This window comes from Thalia democratica, chromosome 5 (assembly GCF_965202585.1).
Source record: "Thalia democratica chromosome 5, ktThaDemo2.hap1.1, whole genome shotgun sequence".
Taxonomy (NCBI): domain Eukaryota; kingdom Metazoa; phylum Chordata; class Thaliacea; order Salpida; family Salpidae; genus Thalia; species Thalia democratica.
The window spans coordinates 45598289-45625062 of NC_139169.1; the positions used below are offsets into that span (position 1 = coordinate 45598289).

A 26774-nucleotide genomic window follows, 5' to 3' on the forward strand; every position below is an offset into this window, starting at 1 on the left:
TATACCTGATTTGTATGAAATAAATAAAAACATTTTTCTTCACTTGTATTTACATAAACATTTTTATTTAGATATTTTATACAACTGAAGAAAACTTTTCATGTACGATAAAATGTTTTATTGCAATACTTTAGCTACTATAAGAAACATGTTAAAAGAACTTTTAATTTGCTACAACTGAATAACTTGTTATATAAATCTTAATAATTCAAAGAAAAAAAACATTACATCTTTAGGTAATAATAACTTAAACTTTCAAAAAACTGTTTATATTTTGAAAAACATATTTTTGATTCGGTGAAAATTGAAACTTTTTTGTATTCATTGGCCATGAAAAATTTAGTATAAGTTAGTTTTTTTTTAATTTATTGTTAACTTAAGTAATTGTGATACATTCAAGTTTTATCTAGCACTAAATTTCAAACTTTAACATAATTTTGTAGTTATATTCTTAACCTACACCTAAGATTGTTTTTTTTTAGGATAACTAACAAAAGAGAAATTTTGGTCAAATTAGAAGTTGCCGTGTTCTAGAAAAATAAATCAAGTTTTTACTAATTATTAAGTTAGGGATGGGCAACGTAAATAATTGACGGGCAGGATCCAAAAAAAAAAAAGCCTCAGCGGGCCGGAGCATTTAGAGTAAGTGATCTACCGGATTTAGCTTGATCTTTTTATAGATCCGGATTCTTATTTAAAAATATTATCCGGATCCGGCAAAATACTAATTTTAGACAAGGTTACGGATCCGAATGGAATCTAGTTTAAAAAAAGATTTGGTTTCTGCTTGATGCTAATTGATCGGGTAATTTAAAATTCTGAATCAATTTATAAATTACCAAGGTTCTCAAGTATGAAATTTTATGTTACTTTTTATTAATTCTATATTGATTATAACTCTTGTCTGAACTAATACTACTTAATCTTATAAAAACAATAACTTATATACTAAAAGTTACTCGAGCCTAACATTTAAAGGTGAAACATTAAAAAATTGTTAACTATTAGAAATTATCTAATCTTGATAATCCTTTGCTGGAGTTTACATTAACAATATTTTTCAGAAGTTTACTAACATTACGGTGTTAAAATACTTCCTTTTAATTTAAATAAACTTAAAAAGATTCATTACATATTTTTGCACGTATAAAAGAATCGAAACAACAAATAATTCTGATATAATAAACAGTTTTACCATATAATGCGAAAAAAAATTAAAATATGCAAATGAAAACTTAAGGTTGATAATAAATTAGAGTTGTTTAAAAGTTGCATGACGGTTTGGAAAAATCTGCAAGTGCACTGGAATACTAATTAGGTTTGAAATTATCTATTTCAGACTAGCCAGAGTTATTTTATTGTCTCAGTGTGGGGTAACCTTTCTCAAAATATGAAAAACTATTTCAAAAGTAAAGTTTATAGATAAGAAACTTTCTTGTATTTTGCTTTTAGAATTTAACAACCATTATTAAAAATGTTATTAGATTGTGAAATGTTACTACAAGATACACAAATAAATTCTCAAACAAACCATACTTGAAATAAATGAGATATATATTTTTTTAATTTTGACATCAATTGGTTATCACTAAACTTGACCATTTAATTAATACAAAAGTTCTAAATTAAAGATCAGTAGCAGAAAAGTGTACAAACTGTTGTCTCAACTTGGAATATTTTACTAAAATGTTAAATTGAGCGGTTTAACTTAAAATAATTGTCAATGTTTAAATGAAAAAAAAACTTTTCTTAACACTTATAAAATCAACTCACTACACATCTGGGTAAGATAGGTCCATTTTTTATAAAAGTGAATATAATAGGTTAGATCATCAAGTAAGTTATTTCAGCATACAAATGTTTTTGGGGTAGTTTGAGAAAGGATTGTTTCAACTGACCTAAGCCAAAACAACATAATATAACAAAATGGTGTTTTTTTACCACAAATATAAAAAGCCATTTTTAAAAACGTTTTCAGGGTCAAAGTCTTACAGTTTTGTGAAAACAATTCAAAAGAGGTTTTGTACAAATTTTGTAATATTTACATTGGCTGGTCGGATTTTATATAAATTTTTGAAATGCTTAGCGGGCCGGATCAATTTTGTTTGTGGGCCGGACTCCATTTAAATGTGATTTGGGGGGCGGTTGTTTTAATTCCGCGGGCCGTACGTTGCCCACCCCTATATTAAATGGTCTTTTGCTAGTTTTTAAAGAAAAAAGTTTTAAGTTTAACATTGTACAATTTAAAAAGGCTTTTAAATATACTAGTTATACTAATTTAAGTTAAAAACAAGCAATAAAAAGTGGTATTAACTTAAGTTTTATTGTGAATACTCTTGGCTCTTTTTCTTTAATGTTTTAGCACGCTGAAGGAAAAGGTAGCCTTTTCTTTTTTGCAATTGACTATACCATAGAAAGCGAATTAACTAACATAATAATTTAAAAAGGACTAAGGACACTTTCAGTACAAGCAATAAATTCTTACTCATAATTATCACCGCCTTGATAAAAAAAATTTACGATATATTAATAATTAATCTCTTTTAGTTTTATCATTAATATTGTTATTTTATTTATTGAAGAAAAGTCAAATTATAAATCATGATGAAAACTCTATTAGATAAATTTATTTCAAAACAAATTATATACAGATTCAAGACAAAATATTTCAAAATAAGTTGAACAAACATTTGTTGAAACCTGTGACAAAACATTCCTAACTTTTTGCTTACGACGATCCTACAAGAAATTAGAAAATTATCTTAAACAAAATATACTTAGAAATATATAAACTAAAGTAGGAAACTTTATTAATGTAACCTTTTTTTATTTTAATATTAACAGGACACCGGCTTGTTAATTTTCATATTAATATAATTTTAATTAAAACTTAGCATAATACAGAAAACATTAAAAAAAAATTTGCTTAGTATAAATTAATTTAAGTTCTTAAATAGAATAACAGTACAAAAATAACAGATTTTTTTTTGAAATGTCTATGTTTTGAAATCTTTAGTTACGTACAATGTACATATGGTTTAACAAATTGTAAACACACTTCAGCAAAATTAGTTCCTTAACCACATATGATAATATTTAGTAACTCATCACACTTTTTTTTTTTATTGAATTGAAAAGTATTGATTATTAATGACAGAAACTTAAATTGTGAGTTAGTTACTTTGCTGGGAATGTACTTCTGAAAAATATAATAAATTTTTAACACCTAAAGCTTAAACAAATCAAGCTGTTTATTTAATAAAAATCATTGGTTGTGTATTATTCTACTCAGTTGTTGTTCACATGTTTAATAGACAAGGACAGAACTTTTAAAATGTTGAAATCGCTAGTAAAAAATAAAAGCTTTTTTTTTTTGTTTCAAGCTTAGTGCTTTGGTACACGGTTTTTTTTAATGTAGAAAAAATCTAGGAAAAATTAAATCAGGCAAAATGTAATACAATCTTCGCTTTTTTTAAGCAACATACTTTAACAAATTTAATATAATTAAATAAATCAAATTTAATTTAGTTTTCAATGGTGATAACAATTACACGATGATTGCAATAACAAATATAGCACAAACTGTTCGAAAGTAGTAATAAATGGAGGAAGGACAAATTTTTAATAATAATTCTTAAATTTATAACTACTAGGTTAAGTCAGAAAAATACAATTTCAAATTATTTAATTAAAATAATAATTTTTCTCGTTAAAAATGAAAAACAACTAATATAATTATGAAACACAATCAGTATTTTTTGCATCTCACAACGGATCAACTAGTGTTATTCTGATCTTTTATAATAGGCAAAGGCAACATTTCAGGTCCTATTGCTACGTCACAAAGGTCACAAGTGGCGTCAGAGTCGTTTGAAAGCAGTGCGTACATGCAGGAATAGCAGTAAACACAATTGTTGCAGTTTGTACTTGTGTGGGGCATAACTGGTGTTTTACTGCATACTGCGCATGAATGCAGGTTTTGAATGCTGTCTGTGCATAACATATATGTTCAAATAAATTTTAATACTTCAGTTAAATAGCTTTTTCTATACATAATTAAAATCATGCATTTTTAGGATAATTATCAGAGATAAATAGATCTTATTTATTACATTTGTAGTTTAAACTAAACATATAAGTTTATCAAACTCTTACATAAATCATAAAACCTTCCAGTTTATATGTCAGATTTTTTTCAATATAAAAAAAATTGTTTATTAATACCAGCAAAAATTAAAATTATAAGATTAAGTAATTAAGAAAAAAAAATGAATTTTTTAATAATGCCCACTATAAGTACATTTTGTTTAAAAATTTATATCAAAATTGAATATCTGTTTTAACCAACTATGTATAGATAAACATGTACTAAAAATGTATATAATCTAATCTTCTTATATATTAAATTATTAACAGTTACTGTAAATTTAAGCATGAATTTTAATAAACTGCTTTTAATAAACTGCTACTACAATCAGTTTTTATACTATTTTTTATTTTGTACTAAACTCAACACAATCTTATAGGTCCTAAGACAGAGGTTGGCAGTCTTTTACAAAGGACATGCCCGACTTTTAAAGAATTAAGTCTCCACAAGCCATCGTATACTTGATCATTTTAATTAATTTTTCTTTAAATAACAACTTTAAATGGAAATATAAGTGAATGAAACCAATTATTTTTTAAACTGTAAAATTAGTCTTTGTTGTGTATTAAGTTAAGACATAACCGACACAATCTTTTTACGACAAGTTTCTTGCGTCAACTATCTACTCTATCATTGATTTTGATATGTTTTTATATACTATTATATTTTTAAATATTATTAGCTAGAATTGTGTACCACTCTTAAAAATCTGTAATTATGGACACTGGACAGTGTAAAAGAAACCATTTTTTCAACTAAAATAAAAAAAATAACGAGCATTAACAGAACCTTAGTCATAACTTTTGGTAGTGTCATAAAATAGACTTGGTCTTTTGACAAGAAACTCAAAACCTTTTCTAATTAACACAGTCCTTTTTTCAGAATTTTGCACTTATATATTTTTACACTAAGCCAGTAGCTCTTTAAAATTTTCAAAAAATGTCACTAAACAGTAATTCACTGAAAAGTTAATTATGTTTCAAAATATTTACGAATCTGCAAAAAAAAATTTAAAGAATAACGTGTGATGACGTCATAACAGGAATAGAGTAGTTTTAACTACCTTTAATTTTATAAGAAAGTGTGTAATTTTGTTAAAAGTTTAAAAAAATTGAATGTTGAAGTATAATGAATAACTGAATACATGGCAATTTGTACTGCTCTTGACCCCCTATAATTCTTTATGTGTTGAAACTTTTATGAATTTATAAAACCTTTCACTTAAAATAAAAATACTAATTAAGAATTTAACTTTAATAGTATTACTGATAGGCTTAAAATATATAACTTTGAAAACAGTTTCCCCAGTTCAGATATCATTTGCAAAAATTGTTGCTTTTATTAGATAAAAATCATAAATTTTAGGAGTTGAATAAAAAACAGAAGAGATATAAAATAAAAAACTTCACAACAATAGATAAAATTCAGATGTACAATTACTTTATTTTGTCAAAAACAATTCATATAATAATGAAGAGTACACGTCTTTGTAAATGTTATTACTAGCTTTGGTAGCATAAAGATTTGAGCTGTAAAAAAGAATAAAACATTTTATTACTTTAAAAAAAATTGTTGAATAAAACAACTTAGTTAAAAGACCACAAACTTTGAATACTAAACATCATTTTTTTTCAGATACAATGTAAAACATATAAATAAATTCAAACATAACGATTTTAAACACAAAATGTATTAAAATTTTTTTTACACTTGTTATCAATTAATAATACAATTATACATTTGTTACAATAAATAGTATTAACTTATTCTTTTTTCTTTATTAAAAAAGTTATATAAAACTTATTTTAAAAGAACAGATACAATACATATTCTTGATACGTTTAAAGAAAAGATAAAATACAAATATATTTATATTGTAAACAACAATGCTTGTAGAAAAAAAAATTTACATTAATCTTTAAAAATAAGTTGAAACAAACTTTATATTTTACATAGTTGTCTGAAAACATCATTCAAAGAGCTTTTTCTTGAAATACTTATCTGGAACTTTTTGTAACAAACTGAACTTCAGATTGATTGACTTTGTTAATAGCTTTGAGTTTCAATGGTACCAAGTGGGTGGTTTTACTTTCAAATTATATTTGCATAATTTTAACCTTAGAAAACTTAACTTTTAAACTTAGTTTTAAAAATCTGTAAAACAACTAAATTTGTTAAAATCCACACATAGTGTACCAAGTTTAAAGTATTACTACAAATAAAACTCAAAAACTATTTTTCAAAATGTAAAGCTAAGTAGAATATACAAATGTACTAATTTAATTTTTTGTAATTTTGTAAACTACTTTAAACTTGTTTTTATAAAGATGAAAAAAACAGAGCCTTTTAAAGTTAGGAATAAAACCAAAAACTCTGAAAAAGTCTTTATATAATAAAACACTATGCATAGAAAACAAACTCATTGTAAACAAATTCTATAAAAATACAAGTACATAAAATAGGTAGTTACAACAGCTCTACCCTATGACCAACACCAATTCCATGTTTTTTTAGTTGAATTTTTCTTAAATAAAAACTAGCACTTAGCTCAGAAGAATAAAAATAAATAAAATAATAATAAAAAATTACAAGAAAGTATTTTTTCCTTTGTAAAAAAAGTTCATTTTCCTATTTTTTTGCCTAATAAAATGTACAAAAACTTTTTCCTGAAAACTTTCCTTTCTTGCTAATACCTTTTCATTAACCATAGACTTTTCCATAGTAAGTACTCCTAATGCATTTAACCTCGTATTGCTAATCCTGCTTCTTAATCTGTTTTTTATCCTTTTCATACAAGAAAATTTCCTCTCAGCATCAGAAGTTGACATAGGGGTTGTAAGAATAATCTCTCCTAAACTCATTATTTCACTAAAAATAGTATCTAGACTTTTTTCCTTGAACTTTTTCAATAATTTTTCCAATGATTCTTCACACCAGCTATCCCTTTGGTAATAAATTTTGAATTGTGGCTTAAGTTAATTAATATTAATTGAAGGATAAATTTCAGAAATATTACTAAAAAGCTCACCTAACTGCACTTCAGAACAACTATAAAAATATTTTCTAAATATTTGATGTGCCAATGAATGACCTGTCTCAACATTTTCAAATCTTTTCTCCAACTCAACTAAAATCTTACTAATAACATCACTAGCTGTTTCCTGAATTTCGAAAGGAATTTCTGTTACTTTAAAATCTTCAATATACTCTCTAAATTCTCTGAAGCTGTTGTTCACGGAACTTGCTGTAGATCTAACACTTTAAAACTTAAGAAAAATCAACTCTAACTGAGAAAAATAGGTTGAAAAAAACTTAACAAATTAAAAAAAAGTCACTATTAAAAAGAGTCTGAAACTTCTTAGCTTTAAAAACAGTTTTTTTACTTTACTTTTGGTAGATACTTCCTGAAAACAAGCTTTGTACTGATTGTAGTAGGTAACTAACCTCTTCAAAGTTCTACTAAAATAATTCCACCTGGTATCAGATCCTTTTGGTAAACTTCCTCCTGTTAATTTATTTTCAATTTTTTTACTTTCAACTGTTTTAATAAAAAAAGATGAAATTTTCCTAATGTTTTTAAAAAACTCAATATTTTCCTCATTTTGCTGACATGCTTCCTTAATGACCAACTGCATTTGGTGGCAATGACAATGTGTGTAGTGGGCCCTCTTATAAACATTCTTAATTCTAGCCTGAACTCCTTTTCCTTTCCTTCAATTACCTTTGCTCCATCAAATGTCTGAGCTATAAGTTTTTCCTGATTATCCTCTAGCACAATCTTAAGCTGCTCCAAAATGCATTTAGAAATACCTTCTGAATTTACTGATTCTGGACAGAAATAACCCCAAAAACGCTCAACAACCATACCTGATAACTTAATATACATAAAAACAATAACTAACTGTGTTTGTACACTAATATCAGTGCTTTCATCTGCTATCACTGCTAAATATTTAGCCTGTTTTATTTCAAAAATAACTTTCCTCCTATATACCTAAAGCACACTATCTAAAACTTCATTTTGGAAGTCTGGGGAAGTTAACTTACAATTTGAACCTAAGCTACTACTTAAATGGGCTTTAAGTATAGGGCTATCATCTGCCAAGAGATTTAACATGTCTAAGAATACCCCCTTGTTTACTGAAAAATTCCCTTCGTTATCTCCCCTAAATGGCAACTCATGAGAACCTAAAAAAACTATAACCTTTATTACATACCTTAAAACTTCTAAGTTTTCCTTAAGTTTTCATTATAATCAGAAATGGACTTATTCTGAGCAAATCCTAAACTTTCCTCAATACCTGATTTGGATAAAAGCTTAAGACTAACTAAACTATCTATATGGCCCTCAGTACTCTCATGCTCCCTCATCTTTACAGCAATACAACCAATATTAGTAATACCTGACCTAACAAAATTACTTCTAGCACATTTATTAAATAATAAACATGGAAACAATACAAAGAATTATCCACCCTACTTGAACAAAGCCAATCTTTCTCCTGAAAATATTTTTCCTTGAAACTGTTTATATATTTTTTCCCATTACTAGAAAAAGGTTTACTTAACTCAATCATTGGTGTTTGCCTCCCTCGTAACTTGACATTCAATTTTTCCTGCTTACTTAACCTGTCAAAATTAAGTGCCTTTAATTCTTCAACTTTCATTGGTTCAGTAAAACTAAAATCACCCATTTTTCTACAATACAATCTGTCTAAAATATGAAAAAAATAATTTATTTAATATTTCATTATGATGTTGTTTGAAACTTGACTATCAAACGTGATACTGTAAAATTAGCTCTTAAGGTTAAGATATATCTAAACATACAATGCTACCATGTCAATTAAAAAAAAACTGTCCCTAGTGACCTTTAACTGTTTGAAAATTACAAATTTTTTTCTATATCATTAAAAAAAAGACTAACTTTTCAAATTTATCAATGTTTTTTTTTTACAAAATTGGTTATTTAAATAGATTTATTAAAACTAGCCACTAAAATCTCATACAAATCTAGAAAAACATATGTTATGACATTATTAACAAACCTAAAAATTTCCTAAGGTATTCATAGATAAAATAAAACTATACTGAATCAGCCTGAGTTCAAAAATAAAACTTTAAATATCCTAGAGTTTTCCAGGATACTTTGAGTGTGTGGCAACAATGTACAATTTAAATCTTTCAACTTTGCTAAAAATGAAATAAAAACTTTAACTAAGGTGAGCATTTATAAAATCTTTAAAACAAGTTTTAATTAAAAAATAAAGTTCTAAAATACAATAAAAACACTATAATTTGTTTATATTAATCTTGAAAAAATAAAAACCTTAACTAACCTAAGCATTTAAAAAATCTTTAAAACAAGTTTTAATTAAAAAATAAAGTTCTTAAATATAAAAATAAACTATAATTTGTTTATATTATTCTTTAACAAATATTATATTATTAAGTTTTCCAGTTTCTCTTTTTTTTGCAAGCTATTTGTCTTATTGTGTTATTTTTTCTGATTTAATAGATTCTAATCTTCTTGATAAAACTTCAGGAAATGATATTGTCATTACTGATTCAAAAGTTTTTCATTTTTGTATATTTGTCAACCACGAAGATTTAATCTTAAAACATTCAAATCAGAGAGTCAATTTGATTTAAAACAAAAGTTAATTCTTCATGTTAGTTTATTTTGAGATTCATCTACTTTAAAACTCATCTTGTTATATATCTTCTATCTGTATTTGCTCTTTTGTACTACAAAAACATATAAATTTCAAAAAATTTCAAGTTCTTTTTGACTCACCAGAAACATTTCAATAGTACAAGATCCTCTCTCACACTTATTTTTTTTATTTTCTCACATCATTTAAACCAAATCTATAGCTTCCAAATTGATTTTTTACAATACTTTGCTATTTGATAATAAATTTTTACACCAAGCTATTTGTATACAATTTAGATGTATTCAATTTGTTCAATAAGTGCTAGTGAGTCCGTAAATGTGTAGAAATTTTCTCTCAGGAGTGCAAAACTAAGTATAAACGAATAATTAAAGCTATATAAACAAGGACTTAAAAGCTGAATAATCGGAAGAAAAGCAAGTTTTTTCGCACAAATGTTTACGTTTCTGTAGATTCGCAGAAACCTACCAAGCTACGTGCCTGGTACACTATGTAATTTATATTGTTTAGAAACACCAAAAGTACAGCAATTTTTTAATTTGAAATGGAAAAAACATTTACTTATCAAAAGATTTTTTAACATTTCATACAACCTTGAGTGCACCTTAGTAATTAGTTATATTTAAAGATTCCACCTTGAGATAAATAGTATCTAACAACACATTCATTCTAAGGGGTAAAATTGGCTACCTACAAACGAACGTTTGAGTAACTTAATGACAGAGATCCAAACTTGATTACTTTGTAGGATCTTTAACACTGGTTGAAGAATGCATGACAAATAAAAAATTGCAAATTGAGATGTTGGTAAAAATTCAGGATAAGATTGCCTGACGAGGCATACTGATCAGGCAGTGATCCTGGCAAGAAAGACTTTTCCTCGAGACAAAATTCAGTCATCATCTTAGCTCATGGAACTATAAGTTGTGAAAGTTTAGTAAACATTTATAATACTATACATGTCACTTTTTTGGCATAATGGTAGCAATTCTACATACAATCTAAATAAAGCATTTCTTTAAAATTTAGAATTTAAACATTTGCATTTATTATAATAAAAACAACAAATAACAACTAACGTTGTTTTGTAGGTTTGTGTTCGAAGCGTCTCTGTATTTTTTTGATAATTCTTTTTATTTTGTCAACGTTTATAACAGATAATAAGAAACTAGCGATTTCAAATAATGATGAAAACACAAGATCTCTGGTGATAAATTCAGTATAAATTCCCCTCTGTTGAGGATTGGAGTCTGTATGAACAACTTGTAAACCTGTTGAAATAAAACTTATTAACTAACAAAACAGCTTTACAAACTTGTATAACTTAAAGTGTTAAAAATAAGGCTTCAATAAATAGGCAATTGTACTGAATAAAATTGTACTCAGTAGGTCAGTATAATGTGCAGTGCATAAGTGGGTTTTTTTTTGACTTATTTTAAGTCTTAGCTAACTTGTTGATTTTTTTTTCATGAGGCAAAGTACAAAAATTTAGTAAACTTTGTTGAAGTGAAATCTACTAAAACATTATAACTTTTTATACAAAGAATTTAAACAGTAAGCAAAACTTTACTAAAATAAAAAAAATTCAGCTAATTGGAATTCGAAATGCTTTAGAAAAGTACTTTATTATCGTATTCTTTTTGGCATATAAAGGGTTGCCACAGATTAATCTGAAAAAAAATCTGACTTTATAAATCAAATTCTTAGTTAAAACCGATTCAAAAATACATAACCAAAGACTTGAAAGATTTTAATTTATTCCAAAATTCAGTTAGACCCTTAATAAATATGAATTAAGAAAGCAAAATATTAAAGAAAACAACATTAGCAAAATGCCTTTTTTAATGATGATGACCTTCTTATTAAGAGCATGTTTATATCAAATATCCTGACTTTTCCTAACATTTTTTCAAAAATCTCAATTTTATCCTTACTTAGTCTTTTTTTTCGTTTTTCCTGGCATTGTGGCGACCTTGTGTAGAGAAGGTATATTCAATTTCAAAACATATTACTTATAGCCAACCTATAAATGACTAACCAAGTAATCTGAGAAGTAAGCTTTGATATTTTCCTCTGTATAGAAAAACAAAAAAGTTAAGTATGCTTGCAGTTTTAACAAGCACTTCCAAAAAACGGAAAAGGCTTTTGACGTCACCGTTTAAAGTTGGTAATAAATGAGGGGATTCTTGCAGAGATTGACCAACAAACAACGCTACTAAACATCCATGTAGTATTTTAACTTTTTTTCTGGACAAAGGTTCTAATTCAGTTCCCTGTCCATACCTAAAGAATACATGATTATACATTTACGTATTACCAAAATCATAAACGTATTAAAAAACTACTTTAAGATAAAAAATGGAACAAGACTCATATATTATTAAGTAAACTTTGTTTAAATAATACTTTACTGTAACAAACATATACTCTTAAGACTTTGATTAATGGATTTAAGATATGATACAACTAAATGTCTAGATAAAAGATATTTAACAAAGTAGTTTAATGCATTAAAAAATTATTTTATGATTTTCTAGTAAGTAAAACGAAGTTTACTCAGAAAGTTATTTTAACTTTAATTACACCTAAAAAATTAGTATTTTAGTCTATCATCATAATGTAAAATAATAAAAATTACAATTTTAAAAAACCTTAGCTTAAAAATTTGCTGGCCCACAGACTGTCCCGACTTGACTAGAGTGACGTAAGTGACTGCACCGTACAAACAAGATTTGGCAAGCAGGTTTGTGCGACTGCCAGGCTGTAGGATTTGTGTGTATTTGAAACAATCGTTGAAAGTTTCAAATATGGTTTTTGTAAAACTCGCATCTAAATCTTCCACGTCAAGCTGACTGACTCTCAATGCCTTCCGTGGCTCAGGTGTCATTTTTATATATAAAATATATACTGACTGCTTAAAACATTCAAACATTTAAAATTTTAGATAACTTCAAGTCATGTAGTTTATACCAGAAACTAACACACAAAAAGTGGTCGGGTATATATAAGATAGATGCATAAGCCTGCTTGAATTATGTTATTGCATTAAAGTTGATAAATATGGTGAAAAAATAACAAAAAATTATGCAATTTATTTATTGACTGTACAACTTTTTTAAATAGCATCAAAATACATACGACAAAAAAAATCCTTCATTTTTTACAAATTTGAAAGCGCTTTAAAAATATAACTCTAAATTATGAAACGAGACTCTTAAAACTTAAAAAAAAGTTTAAGTCAAATAGTTCAAAACATTATTAGTCTATTAAATCATCTTTTTTCTGCTCGAACTTTTGGTGGCTTAAAGTCTTTCATTTTCTTGTCTGCTTTACGCTTTTTAGGCTTTTTGCCGCCTTTTTGAAAACTCTGCCAACTACTCACCCTACCTTCACGACTTTCCTAAAAAAATGTTAAAAAAATGGATTATTTAAGGATTTTTTCAGGAAAAAAAAAGGTTATTTGAAAACCGTGTTAGTAAATGGTTATTAGGACAATTGGGAAGAATATTTAGTTTCTAAAATTTAATCTTATTTTTACATAAATTACTAAGCAATTATTATTACCAGTTATTTTTTACAGTTTAAAAAACTCAAAGTAACTTGCGATCAAAGATATAGAATTATTAAACTACTACTAATTTTTTGTTTAATAAAACTCACAATTTTAAAATTATAGGTTATAAAAAACTAACTTCAAAATTTTTATCCCACACTTTTTTCGCTTCAGCCTTTTCTTTTTCCTCGATTTCTTGCTGCCTCTGTCTCTTCTGCTCGTTCATCCTTCGAGTTGCCATTTCTTCCCTTACAACAGCCAGATCAGCAAAAAGTTTGCAAGTTTCTTTGTGCAGCTCTTTTTCAAACTGAAAAAAAAATTGTGATAGGAAATTGATTTAGAAAGTAAATGAGACAAAACTGCTTCAGATATTTTATTACCCTTGAGTACAAAACATATTTTACTTAAAAAGTGAAAGCAAATAGAACAAATACTTTAATTAATTTTGTATTCCAAAATTTGCAAAAATACTTTGTATTATAAAAATCATTATATCAAAGTACTAAATACAAAATAATAAAACTTAATACATTGCTATTAAAAGAAGTGATAGATTACTAGCTAATTGTGGCTAATGGTCAACAAAACTTCAATACTTTTGGTGCATTATACTCTATTGATTTGAAATACTTTTGAGTAACAACCATTTAACAGACTTACTTTGTAATGAAAGAGTTTTACAAAAATAACTTAAATGTGTTATTCTTGAATTATATTTAAAAAATGTTAAGTTTTTATGTCAGCTAAAATTTATTTTAAAAAATTTGTATAAAAAACCACAATTATGATTTTATCATAATTGATGAATATAAATTAGTTGTTGATTTGTACTTAAATAGCAATATTTTTTTGGAATATTGGAAAAATTTATTCAGGTTAACAATAAAAAAAATGCAAAAATTCTAATTTTATTTTATTTTTGCAATAAAAAAACGAAAAATAAAAAAAAACTCAGAATTTTAATAAAAAAAATTTGAAAATAGCTTTTAAAAAGTAATAAAAATATGTAAAAAATCTTATATTTAAGTATTTTTAAATTGTTTTTCTTTCAGGATTGATTTTATAATTTTTTAGTTAAACAAACAGGGTTGCCACTTGTTTTTTCAAAAAATTTCAGACTTTCCAAATTTTTTCTAGATTTATAAAAGTACACATTTTTGGATCTATTTTTAGTTTAAAGCTATCTTTAAGGTAAGAAATTGTGTTAAATAGTATAAAAACATTGAATGGATACTGTAATGCTACTTTAAATATGTTTTTAAATAAAAAAAAATTGATGATGACAAATTTTTTTTATTTATATGATAGATTTTTGAGTCAAATCAAAATTTTACTACTGAACATGTGAAAATTGTTAAATTCCAGGTTTTTCTAGGTTTTATTTTGCCTAAATTGTCAAATTCCCGGTTTTTCCAGGTAAAGTGGCAACCCTGAACAAAATAAAACTAAGTTAAATTTATTATCAATAAACAATTTGTTATATTCTTATTAAAAATATTGTTATATAATGATAATAAATGGCTTAAATTTCTAAAAATATAATAATTAAGCAGAACAAAAATATGAAAAAAAATTAAACAAAGAAAATTAGCTTACATAGTTGGATTAATTTAAAAGCTTAAATTTAAATAGTTGGATAAATAATCTTAACTTACATAGTAAGGGTCATCTTCCGGAATTGCAGTTGGTTTTCCTTCTTTCTTGAGTTTCTTTCTCTTTTGTTTCAGCTTTTCTTCAAGCCTTGCTTTAGCATCCTCTACTGTTCCCAAACACTCTTCTTTATCCTTTTCACTGTTCAGAGTCTCCCAAGACTTTTTAACAGCTAAATGAAATATAAACATATTTATTGTAAAGAGATAAAACCTAAATTCCGAACATTATGAAAAAAATTTTAAACGTTAGATTACTTCAGCTTTTCATTTTTTATGTAAAATTTTATAAATGCTTGTAGTACGTTTTGTATAAATACTTGCTTAAGATTACTTGCATATCAAGTTTTAATTTTACTTGAAATGAATTAAATAAAGTATACTGTAATACTTATAAGGTTCCAACTAAAAGTATTAAAAACAAAATTTTAATAATAATAATTTTTTGCTAGAAGGTATGGATTTAAAAACATGATTTTATCCTCTCATTGCCTTAAGGTAGTAAATACCAAATTAATCTAAAGTTCCAGAAAATAATGTTATAAACTTGAGTAATTATTCTAAAATTACTTAATTGTTTAAATATATTTGAATGATCAACAACATTTATTAAAAATAAATGCATTTCAATATAAAATTTTAAGATTTATCAACTAAAAATAAGATAAACAAATTTACTAGTTATGGTCATAGGGATAGTCAAGTAATTATTTGTTTTTTTTTTAAGTTTTTATTTCAACAATCAAATACTTTTTACAGCTATATCTACAATTTTAAAACAATTTTTTTTCAGGATTATATAAAATTAATTTGTCAACTTTAAAAAAAACATTGTTAATGGTAAAAACATAACAAAAATCCTTATGTTTTGCAAACCAAAGACATAAATACTTATTGCTATTATAAAATTTGGTGTGTTAATTTAAACTTTAAACAGTAAAAAATAACATTATCCAAGTTAACTAATTTTTAAAAACTTCAGAAAAATATTAACCTTTATAACACCAAAAAATAACTCTATAGTTTATATACGTTTATGAAGAAAACTTTTTTTAAGTTGCTTATATAAAACTTGAAAGAACATTTTATTTTCAATATTAAAAAATCTACAATACATACTAAAAAAACTTAAACTAAAACATAAAACCTAACCCTCTGCTATGGCCATAACTGTAAGTATAATGTCATTTGAATAGTTTTATAGTAAGTTTTTAAATTTATTATTAATATTTAAATAAAAACAAACTAAAAACTAAACTATAAACAAAAACAAAATATAAAAACGAAAACTTATAATATTTGGATAGCACTTAATAACTAAAACACAAAATAACCATCAAAAGCTTTTTGAGCTCTTTCTTTATCATTAGGGTTTTTATCAGGATGAACAAGTATTGACAGTTTACGGTACTTCTTTCTGATAACATCATTTTCTGTTTTAGGACTGACCTACAGTGAACTAAATTTTAGTTTAATTAAAAATTTATTTAAACAATTTATTGTATAATTTTAAAAGTTTAATCTTAAACAAAAACTTTTAGTACAACTAAGTATGTTAAAAAAATTTTTATATCTTAAACTTTTAAAACATTTACATAAAACTTATTTAGAATACATAGGTACAAATACAAATAAAAAATCATGTGAAAACTAAAAATTGAATTTATAAATAATAAACATTAGTTATAAATTACCTGCAAAACATCAAAGGGATTAAGATTAAAGTACTTAGACCCAGGTCTATTAAGGCGTTCGATTTGCTGTGAAGGGGTTAGAACTTTGTCGGCTTCTTCTATTTGCTTTACCTAATTTCAAAAATCATTAAAAAAAAAGTTTTATGAATGTAGACATTATGCTAAGTATTTTTATACCTCAGTCATGTATTTAGCAAAAGCTTCTTCAGCTGCTTTTGTTGAAGTTGGATCAGAGGAGTTTGTAGACATATTTATGTACTTAAAAATAACCTGCATATATTACCAAGTATTCATTCAACTTAAATCTAAATTATGTACCTATCATACTTATTACATGTTTTAATTAAAAAATAGTTTTTAGACTTGGTTTTTGTTAGTTTACAAAACTTTAATATTACAGTTGTAGTATTTCCATAAATTGTAGTTTTTTATATGAGCATTTGAAACAGTTAACAAATTTTGTTGTTTATTAAAAAAATACTGTGTTGCTACCAGAAACCTCAGAAAAATTAATTAGTCTGACATAATTGTAGTGGTTTTTATGAAATTTATATTTATAAAAAAATAGTCTATTAATTCTAGCCATGAAATTATTTCAATGGCAGAACATCATAGCTCAAAATATTTTGAATATTTTCTTTAGGAAAGCATTATTTAATGAGCAACTAGCAATTTGAAAGAAAAATGTCATATGCAGCCCAAAATACTTAAAAATATATATTTCTTTAAAAAAACTATATAAAAGCAAATTCATAATGAAATAAATACAAACAAAATAGGAAGTATTTTATTTGAAAGCAAAGAAAAAGAAGATTTTAAATTTTTCTTTATATAAAAGCATGATTTGCTTCTACTGCATTAGTTGTTTTTTAGCTAAAAAATACATCACAAGCCAGTATATTTCTTTGGCAGGCCATATATGACATGTTGGACACAGTTTGTTGACCCCTGCATATGGTCAGTTCAGTTGAAGTGTGTTAACCCGTTATAAGATCTTTGATAAAAATGCAAAAATTTATATTTTTGAATAGTCACATGTAGTATCATGCCATAATGTTACTATCAAACTTTCAGATACATTTATTAGTGCTTTTGTTTTTTTCTAAAAAATTTTAAAAAACTTAATGCTTTTTGTTAGGTATTGGTCTACTTAAATTTGCAACAGCTAATTGTGAATTCACTTTGGTGGCAGTGATCAGATAATTGGATTGTTGTTATACTTTTTGATGCAGATTTGGCAGATACTTGCTTGGAGAAATGAATTCTATGATTTTTCAACACTTTGTTGTTATTTTTTTTGTTGAGATTTAAACCTTGTGAGTATTATCAAAATGACATGTCACCAAATTATTTTTTTGAGTCAACCAAACAGTTTTTATTTTTGGTTAGCTCAAACTAATGTAATTTTTAAAGGTGAATAATACAGGATGTGACTATTTGCTTGACTTTTAAAATACATTTTAGTTGTAACTGGAAGAGTTAGACTGTTTTTTTCACCACATAACAAGTAAGATAAAAAAATACTATTTTTAAATTAACTTATTCGCATTGAAAAAACATACTTCTAACTAGGTAGCCATTTTTTGAAAAAAAAACAGGCCTGAGTCACTATATATACTAGCTTGAGTTTAACTATAATAATAGTTTTTGTGCTTGAAGTGCAATTGATTTTTCATCTTAACTTTTATATTGTTATATTTATTTTGAACACTGTTCAGAGTTTGACTGTACCTAAAAGCTTACGGGTGTCTTGATAAACACGAACTTTTTTCCTTTAAATATTTTACAGTTTTTACTGGTTCACTGAGTACGAAATATATATTTAAATACTATTTTTCAAAGTTCAATTCAAAAAACAAAAATATTTTTGATCAAAATGCATACACATACCAAAACGCTTTAGACAAATCAAATTTTAAACATAAACTGACTTATAAGGAAGATTTTAACAAACAGAAAAAGAAAAGAAACAGAACAAGAAAAATAATTTATTTCAACCCACCATTTTGCGAATCAGTAAAAACAATCATAGGAAAAATGTTTTTTGAATTAATCAACAAGCATTTTAATCAGAACAACAGTCTAAACAAGTTAATAAATAAAAGCAACCGTAAGTTAGCGTATAGTTGCATGAGTAACATAAAAATGCTAATTCAAGGACACAACAAAAAAACTTTAACTAATGCAGAAAAAACTGAAAAAACCGACAAAGAAGAGTCACTATGTAATTGTAGAAACAAAAACTTATGCCCGCTAAAAAACAAATGCCTAACTAAAAATGTTATCTATAAAGCTACGGTCACGACGAAAAAAGAATTAAAGCAATACGTAGGAAGCACAGGAGGAACTTTTAAGAAAAGGTGGTATAGTATAGCCACATAAGAGAAATAAAAATTTACAAGGAGAACGGAACCGAACTATCCAAATATATTTGGAAGCTAAAACGCAACAACACTAACTACAACATCAAATGGGAAATTTTACACCACATCGGACACATAAGGAAACCGCAGAGAATCTGCAGGACCTGCTCCTGTGAAAAAATGGAGATAGCGAACGCTGACGGGGAAACATCTTTAAATAAAAGGAACGAGTCAATATGCTCTTGTATACACTTTAAGAAGCTTTATTTCAAAACTTAAGAGCGTTTTGATAAAAAATATCTATTTTAATTTGTACAAGTATTTAAACCAATATATAATTACGTCATAATACAAAAACCAAACTTTTTTTTTTTTTAAACGAGTAAACTTAATTTAAAGGTTTAGTTAAAGAGATGTTTTTCTTTGTTAGTTATCTACTGATTTCACAAGGCCACTAAATGTTAGTAGAATTATTTTTTATTGTATATTTTTTATTTATTTGTTTAAGTTTTAAGATTGTATAATTATTAAGTAACGTGCATTTTCCTAAATTTAGCCTAGCAACATTAAAATCATCATATGCTAGTAACTTTAAACTATAGGTTCTAATTAGATTTTACTCAGTTTTTTGTTATACATTATTTCTTTTTAACTTCTTTTATTTTAAGTTTAGCCTAATGTCTTCCTACTTGTTATCACATAAATTTTTACAGATTTTAAACAACTGAAGATCTCGTTTTTTTAAACGAGTGAAACATTGTATTGTAATAAAATTTTAAAAATTTATCATTGAAAGTTCAATTCAAGCTAGTTTAAAAAATATGTAAGCTAATAAGTCAATTGAGCATTAACAAAAAAAATGAATAATTATAGATCGTTAATTTTCGAACTAACTTAAGATGGTATGTGAACAAATAAGTTATATAAGCTAATAAATTAATAAAAAAACAGTAATTTAAATTTTTAAGTAAAAAAATAATTGTGCATACAGTAACCTCTCGCATCTTTACGCACTCGTGACATTACGCACATTCGTTTAGTTACGCATTTTAGAATCCTTAAAATTCAAATAACAAAAAATTTAATTTTTCTAGTATTGCTCAAGTTAGGTTTATTGTAAATTTTTTATTTAAAATATGTTTGTAATGCTAACTCACCTCTCTTTATCTTTAGACTTTGTTAACTTATGTTCCTTGAATAGTGGGTGAACATTTAGTTATACATCAGTATATCATTTTGTTAACAATAAGAGATTAAATTTAAGTTTATCCTTATGTGGGCAAAGGTCAAATTAAAAAAAGTTGTAGTAACATAAACAATTTTTATTAAACATTTTTCTTATACCTTATATACTTTTGTCCAAAAGAAGAAATCCATTACAGCACCAAATGCATGTTTTTGTAAAAGACTATAGAAACAGATTTTAATAAAGACATCACAATCACAACATTTCTTAATTGTAAACAAATGCTTAATTATAAATTGAATTGGCTAAGTACAATAGAATATAAATGTTAAGTATCAAAAAAGTCACATATAGATAAAGATTAAGATACAATCTACTTGTTATTAAAATTTTAAAAAATTTTCTACAAGTATTATTACTTTATATAAATTTAAATCTTTTTTTTTAATAGATATATAGTTTTATCTTTTGTTTTCATATTTATAAATAAGTAAACAAATTGTTAAAAGTGGTAAAGACCCCAGTCTGCTTTTAACTAGAAGCAATATAAAAACACAGCCATTATAGTAAATATATTTGGTACCTCTCGTATCTTTATGTACTTTTTCTGTGGACACAATGTGCGTAAATAAGCGAGAGGTTACTTTATTGTATATGTAATGAAAAGTAATTAATTTACTAATTTTTTTATTTACTTTTTCTATCTTATTTGAAATAAAATTACACTTCTTTTAACTTATGAAAGAAGATACTGTACATCATGTAGTAATTTTTTTTGAATTTTTTGTTAGTTTTTTTATTAATTTTAAATTAAAACACTTTAATTTAGTTTCGTTAAAAACTAAATTAATTTATAAGTAAGCTTCTTAATTATTTATAATATTTTCACTTAGTAAATAAAAACAACCAAACCGAACCTATAACTTATTTTGTTAATACTTTCTCGAATGACTTAAAATTAACTTAAATTAGTTTATTTAATGAGCACATGCTTTTAATCTTTTACGATTATTTGTAAAATAGATGTTTTTTGTTAGGTGTTAAATAATGATGTTTTAAATATCTATTAAGTTTTTAGCTAACTTAAAACTACCTAATAAATAAAATTTAATCTAAATGTACTATTAAAATTAATAACTCAAAAAAAAGACTTCCAACTCGCAAGTATAAATACTTGAAATAATAAATACATTTAGTATCTATAGGCTAGATAGAGACAAAGATCTGTTCAGATTTTAGTAGTTTTTATTGAAACTGTATGTTATTTAAACATATTTTTCATAATTGTAGGATCTTCACCTCATTTAATCGTGATTATTAAAATTATTTAATGCTAATTATAAATCGTTAAATTAAATGTTTAAAACTTATTATTTTTGAGCACAGTAAAATTAATCAATACATACTACTAGTACTTTTTTACATTAACAGAGTTGCATTTAACAAAACTTGATAATTTTTTTCGTAAATTTAAACCTTATGTTTACCTATATAATAGAAAATAAAATATTTAACTTAAAAGAGTAATACAATCTATAGCTTTATCAAAATAGTAAGTTAAGTAACAAAAACAAGCTGAACATTATTTGTGGAAAAAAAAACCTTAAACTGTTTTCAAGAAGTTAATGTTTATATAAATAAGTCTGTAATAGGAATTTTTTTTTTGTCTGGAATACATATAAAATAGACAAAGACTTTATAAGGGGCAGATATATAAATATTTTGTAAGTTTAAGTCACAATGATAGGTTATATTTCGGCCTAACAGCTTAAATTAAATAAAAGAAATTGTTACTCACACTTAGATAACAAGTTCGGAAATTGGAACCATTACTGGTAGTTATCTTGTACATTATTTTTTGGTTTATCAAACATGAATTTTACTTTTAAGTTTTTGGTTTACTAAACAGCTTCTTAAATTGCGGATGTTCAAGTTCGGTGACATAAAATATAAAGATGTAAAGAAAAGACACTCAGTGTTTTCACACTCGTAATTAATTAATTATTAGCACTGATTTAGCAGTAAGTCATAAGGAAAAAAGTCCGCTCTGCAACATCTAACCCTTACAATAAACTTTACTGACTAATTATACAAATCTCAGCAACCATTTTTTATTGGTGAGCAACTTCTAGTGAATTAATTAATATGGTAATGACTTAAATTTGAAAGATAATAGTATAAAATAAGAAGTTAGACTTAAATATAAACTATTTAAAATTTTAAACTAGTTTCACTAGTATATCTTCTCCATTTAAGTTTATTATTTTTTATTTACAAAAAACAGTAAAAGCATATAAGTTGTATTTTAACTGCAATAAATAGTTTTGGTGTTAAAACCAAAATTTATAAAATATATAAATGCCAAATCATCATTTTTACAGAAGTCGCAATGGCCTAGCCGTTTAGTGCGATAGACTATTGTCAGATAAAGCAGATTTTTATTGGTTCCATACCTGCCAGTATAACATTGTTTAGCATAGCTTTCTTAAAAGAATTAACTACTTGTATTTACTTTTGTCTACAAAATGTTGTTGATTGTGTGTTTTTAACTGTATGACTGCTTGAAAATAGTTTTTTTTTTTTAATTAGTAAACAAACTATTTACAACAAATCAGTTAGCATCAACCACAGAAATTGGACACTAAAAAATAATTCTAAAAAAAAAGACTCCGTAAGATTTTCTAGAATTTAAAAATACCTTAAATTTCCCTGAGATTGTGACTACCCTGTGTTTTTTAAATTCAAATTAGTTTTTGAGATATCAGGGTACAACATAAGAGAGCTCAATAGGCTCGTTATGGAAGGACCAAATTAATAAAGCAAAAAAAAAAGACTATTTCAATAATAAACTATTTTTCTCTTGAGTTTTTAACTTACTTTTCTCAATTCTTTTCTCATAACAATATAACCATCTATTTTTACTTTAGAGTTACAAATATTGTTGATTGTGTGTTAGTAACTTTATGACTGTTGAACAAAGTTTAGTTAGTTAAGAGTTAGTTATAAAACTATTGAGAACAAATCAAGAAGTTTCAACCATTTTAAAATGTAAACTATTAACACACATGCTTTACGGTTAAAGGGGGTTGTTTTTAACAAATTGATATTATTCTTTTTAATTTTTACTCAGCTACCTCTTATTTATTTTTTTATATTTAAGCATCTGCACTTATCCTGACTTCAAATTTGTTTTCTGAAAACTTAAGGTAATTATCTTAAAAGTCAAAGAGTAAACGAATTTTACATAGTTTTCTATGTGATGCATATACTACAGACAGAAACTTTTTACAAAATTGTCTTTATATCAAAAGTTAATTTAATATTGAATGTTCTTGACTTTGAATTTTAAAACAATTAAAACTGTTGTTGAAAAAAATAATAAAATAAATTCACTTTTCTTGATTTGTGATTTCTTATGCTAAAATGTTTCATAAATTCAGTGACAAAAACTTAGTTCAAAACTATGAGGTAAAACATAAATATATTTTTTGTTCAATACCTATTGAATAGTTTAGGATATTTTGAACTTCAAAGTTGTTTTTGAAATTACTATGTCTTGGTTGTTATTACTGCAGTTCTAAAACATTATCATTTTGTGCTCAATAAACCATTAAACCAGCCATAAAAACTGGTGCAAATATTTAAAGGAAAAAAGTTCGTGTTTGGCAAGACACCCAAAGCTTATTTTATTTTTACAAAATACCATACTTTTGTAAAACAAATTAAATATTTTTTTTGATTTGAAGACAAAACATTAAAGATTTGCAAGAGTGTATGTGCACAACTGGGAGCAAAATGTTTAATTTTTCGCATTAAAACATTTAATCTTAGAAGTTGTTCAAACCAAATATGATTAATTAATAAGTAAATATAAAAGTACGTATATTATTATTATTATTATTGTTATTGTTATTGTTATTATTATTATTATTGTTATTATTATTATTATTATTATTATTATTATTATTATTATTATTATTATTATTATTATTATTATTATTATTATTATTATTATTATTATTATTATTATTATTATTATTATTATTATTATTATTATTATTATTATTATTATTATTATTATTATTATTATTATTATTATTATTATTATTATTATTATTATTATTATTATTATTATTATTATTATTATTATTATTATTATTATTATTATTCTTATTGTTATTCTTATTATTATTATTATTGTTATTCTTATTGTTATTCTTATTGTTATTCTTATTGTTATTCTTATTGTTATTCTTATTGTTATTCTTATTGTTATTCTTATTGTTATTCTTATTGTTATTCTTATTGTTATTCTTATTGTTATTCTTATTGTTATTCTTATTGTTATTCTTATTCTTATTGTTATTCTAATTGTTATTCTTATTGTTATTCTTATTCTTATTGTTATTCTTATTGTTATTCTTATTGTTATTCTTATTGTTATTCTTATTGTTATTCTTATTGTTATTCTTACTGTTATTCTTATTGTTATTCTTATTGTTATTCTTATTGTTATTCTTATTGTTATTCTTATTGTTATTCTTATTGTTATTCTTATTGTTATTCTTATTGTTATTCTTATTGTTATTCTTATTGTTATTCTTATTGTTATTCTTATTGTTATTCTTATTGTTATTCTTATTGTTATTCTTATTTTTATTCTTATTGTTATTCTTATTGTTATTCTTATTGTTATTCTTATTGTTATTCTTATTGTTATTCTTATTGTTATTCTTATTGTTATTCTTATTGTTATTCTTATTGTTATTCTTATTGTTATTCTTATTGTTATTCTTATTGTTATTTTTACTGTTATTCTTATTGTTATTCTTATTGTTATTCTTATTGTTATTCTTATTGTTATTCTTATTGTTATTCTTATTGTTATTCTTATTGTTATTCTTATTGTTATTCTTATTGTTATTCTTATTGTTATTCTTATTGTGATTCTTATTGTGATTCTTATTGTTATTCTTATTGTTATTCTTATTGTTGTTGTTATTCTTATTGTTGTTGTTATTCTTATTGTTATTGTTATTCTTATTGTTATTGTTATTCTTATTGTTATTATTATTATTATTATTATTATTATTATTATTATTATTATTATTATTATTATTATTATTATTATTATTATTATTATTATTATTATTATTATTATTATTATTATTATTATTATTATTATTATTATTATTATTATTATTATTATTATTATTATTATTATTATTATTATTATTATTATTATTATTATTATTATTATTATTATTATTATTATTATTATTATTATTATTATTATTATTATTATTATTATTACTATTACTATTACTATTATTATTATTATTATTATTATTATTATTACTATTACTATTATTATTATTATTATTATTATTATTATTATTATTATTATTATTATTATTATTATTATTATTATTATTATTGTTATTGTTATTATAATAATAATTATTATTAAGTTTATTGTCCAACGAAGGACCTAGGCATTAAAACCTAAGCCACTTAAACTGAAAGACACTAACATAAAAAGAAAAAAACAAATTAGAGTGATTAAATAAACATAAACATAAAACTTATACAAGGCACAAACAGAATAAATTAAATCTTTCACAACCAAAATATTCAACGATTCCAAAGTCACCAATCTTCAATTATACATTCCAAAGCAATAAATCCCTGTAACAAGCATCTCCTGTCAAAATTCTTCATAACCTGTCTTTATCTTGCAGAACATTGATCTCAGCACGAGCATAAAGTTATTGTTATAGGAAAATTTATTAATTTTTTAAAAAACATAAAACTTTAATGTCAATTATTTTCCTTATCTTAAAAGCTATCTAAAATTTTTTTTTTATTTTAGAGAACGCACCTTTGCCTTTAATTTAAAAAAAATTATTTAATTTGGGGTTGGAATTATTTCATGGGGTCCCTCCAAAAATGAAGGTTTTTTTTCGTTTTTTTTCATCAAATGGTATTAGAACCAAAAATAAATATTTTTTTTTAATTTTTTTTTGATTTCCCTTAGTTTGCATGTTATAAAAACTCTTAAATAGTTATTTTATAAATAATTCTAATATCTTTTACGATTTGGCCCAAAATCAAAATGTAGTATATTACACTATCATTTGCCTTGGCCATTTCCTAGATAAAAAATTGATAAAAGGAAAAAAAAAGTTAATAAGAATGTGAATATACAACAAATTTAATTAAATTATTTTATTTTAAATTAGTTTGATGTAATTCACATTCTTATTAACTTTTTTTTTCCTTTTATCAATTTTTTATCTAGGAAATGGCCAAGGCAAATGATAGTGTAATATACTACATTTTGATTTTGGGCCAAATCGTAAAAGATATTAACATTATTTATAAAATAACTATTTAAGAGTTTTTATAACATGCAAAGTAAGGGAAATCAAAAAAAAAATTAAAAAAAAAATATTTATTTTTGGTTCTAATACCATTTGATGAAAAAAAAACGAAAAAAAACCTTTA

The 26774-nt window shown here is 24.4% G+C and overlaps 2 protein-coding genes across 3 annotated transcripts; both read right to left on the reverse strand.

The window, feature by feature from the left end:
• Positions 1-3249: 3249 nt before the first annotated feature.
• LOC145835401 (peroxisome biogenesis factor 2-like) lies at positions 3250-12754 on the reverse strand. 2 transcript variants are annotated; one of them, XM_082942974.1, is made up of 4 exons: positions 12474-12754; positions 11861-12105; positions 10902-11093; positions 3250-3986 (listed from the first exon to the last, which is right to left on the reverse strand). In XM_082942974.1, exons 1-4 carry the CDS (start codon positions 12752-12754, stop codon positions 3835-3837), a joined length of 870 nt encoding a protein of 289 aa, XP_082799100.1. In that variant the 3' UTR covers positions 3250-3834. The 2 variants fall into 2 exon arrangements, with proteins under 2 accessions (XP_082799100.1, XP_082799099.1); XM_082942973.1 differs by having other exon boundaries at positions 3250-3990.
• LOC145835402 (dnaJ homolog subfamily C member 8-like) lies at positions 12735-16984 on the reverse strand. The gene is made up of 6 exons (XM_082942975.1): positions 16896-16984; positions 16719-16829; positions 16359-16473; positions 15031-15197; positions 13515-13682; positions 12735-13222 (listed from the first exon to the last, which is right to left on the reverse strand). The coding sequence occupies exons 1-6, from the start codon at positions 16965-16967 to the stop codon at positions 13094-13096; spliced, it is 762 nt and encodes a 253-aa protein (XP_082799101.1). The 5' UTR covers positions 16968-16984; the 3' UTR covers positions 12735-13093.
• Between the last annotated feature and the right edge of the window lie 9790 nt (positions 16985-26774).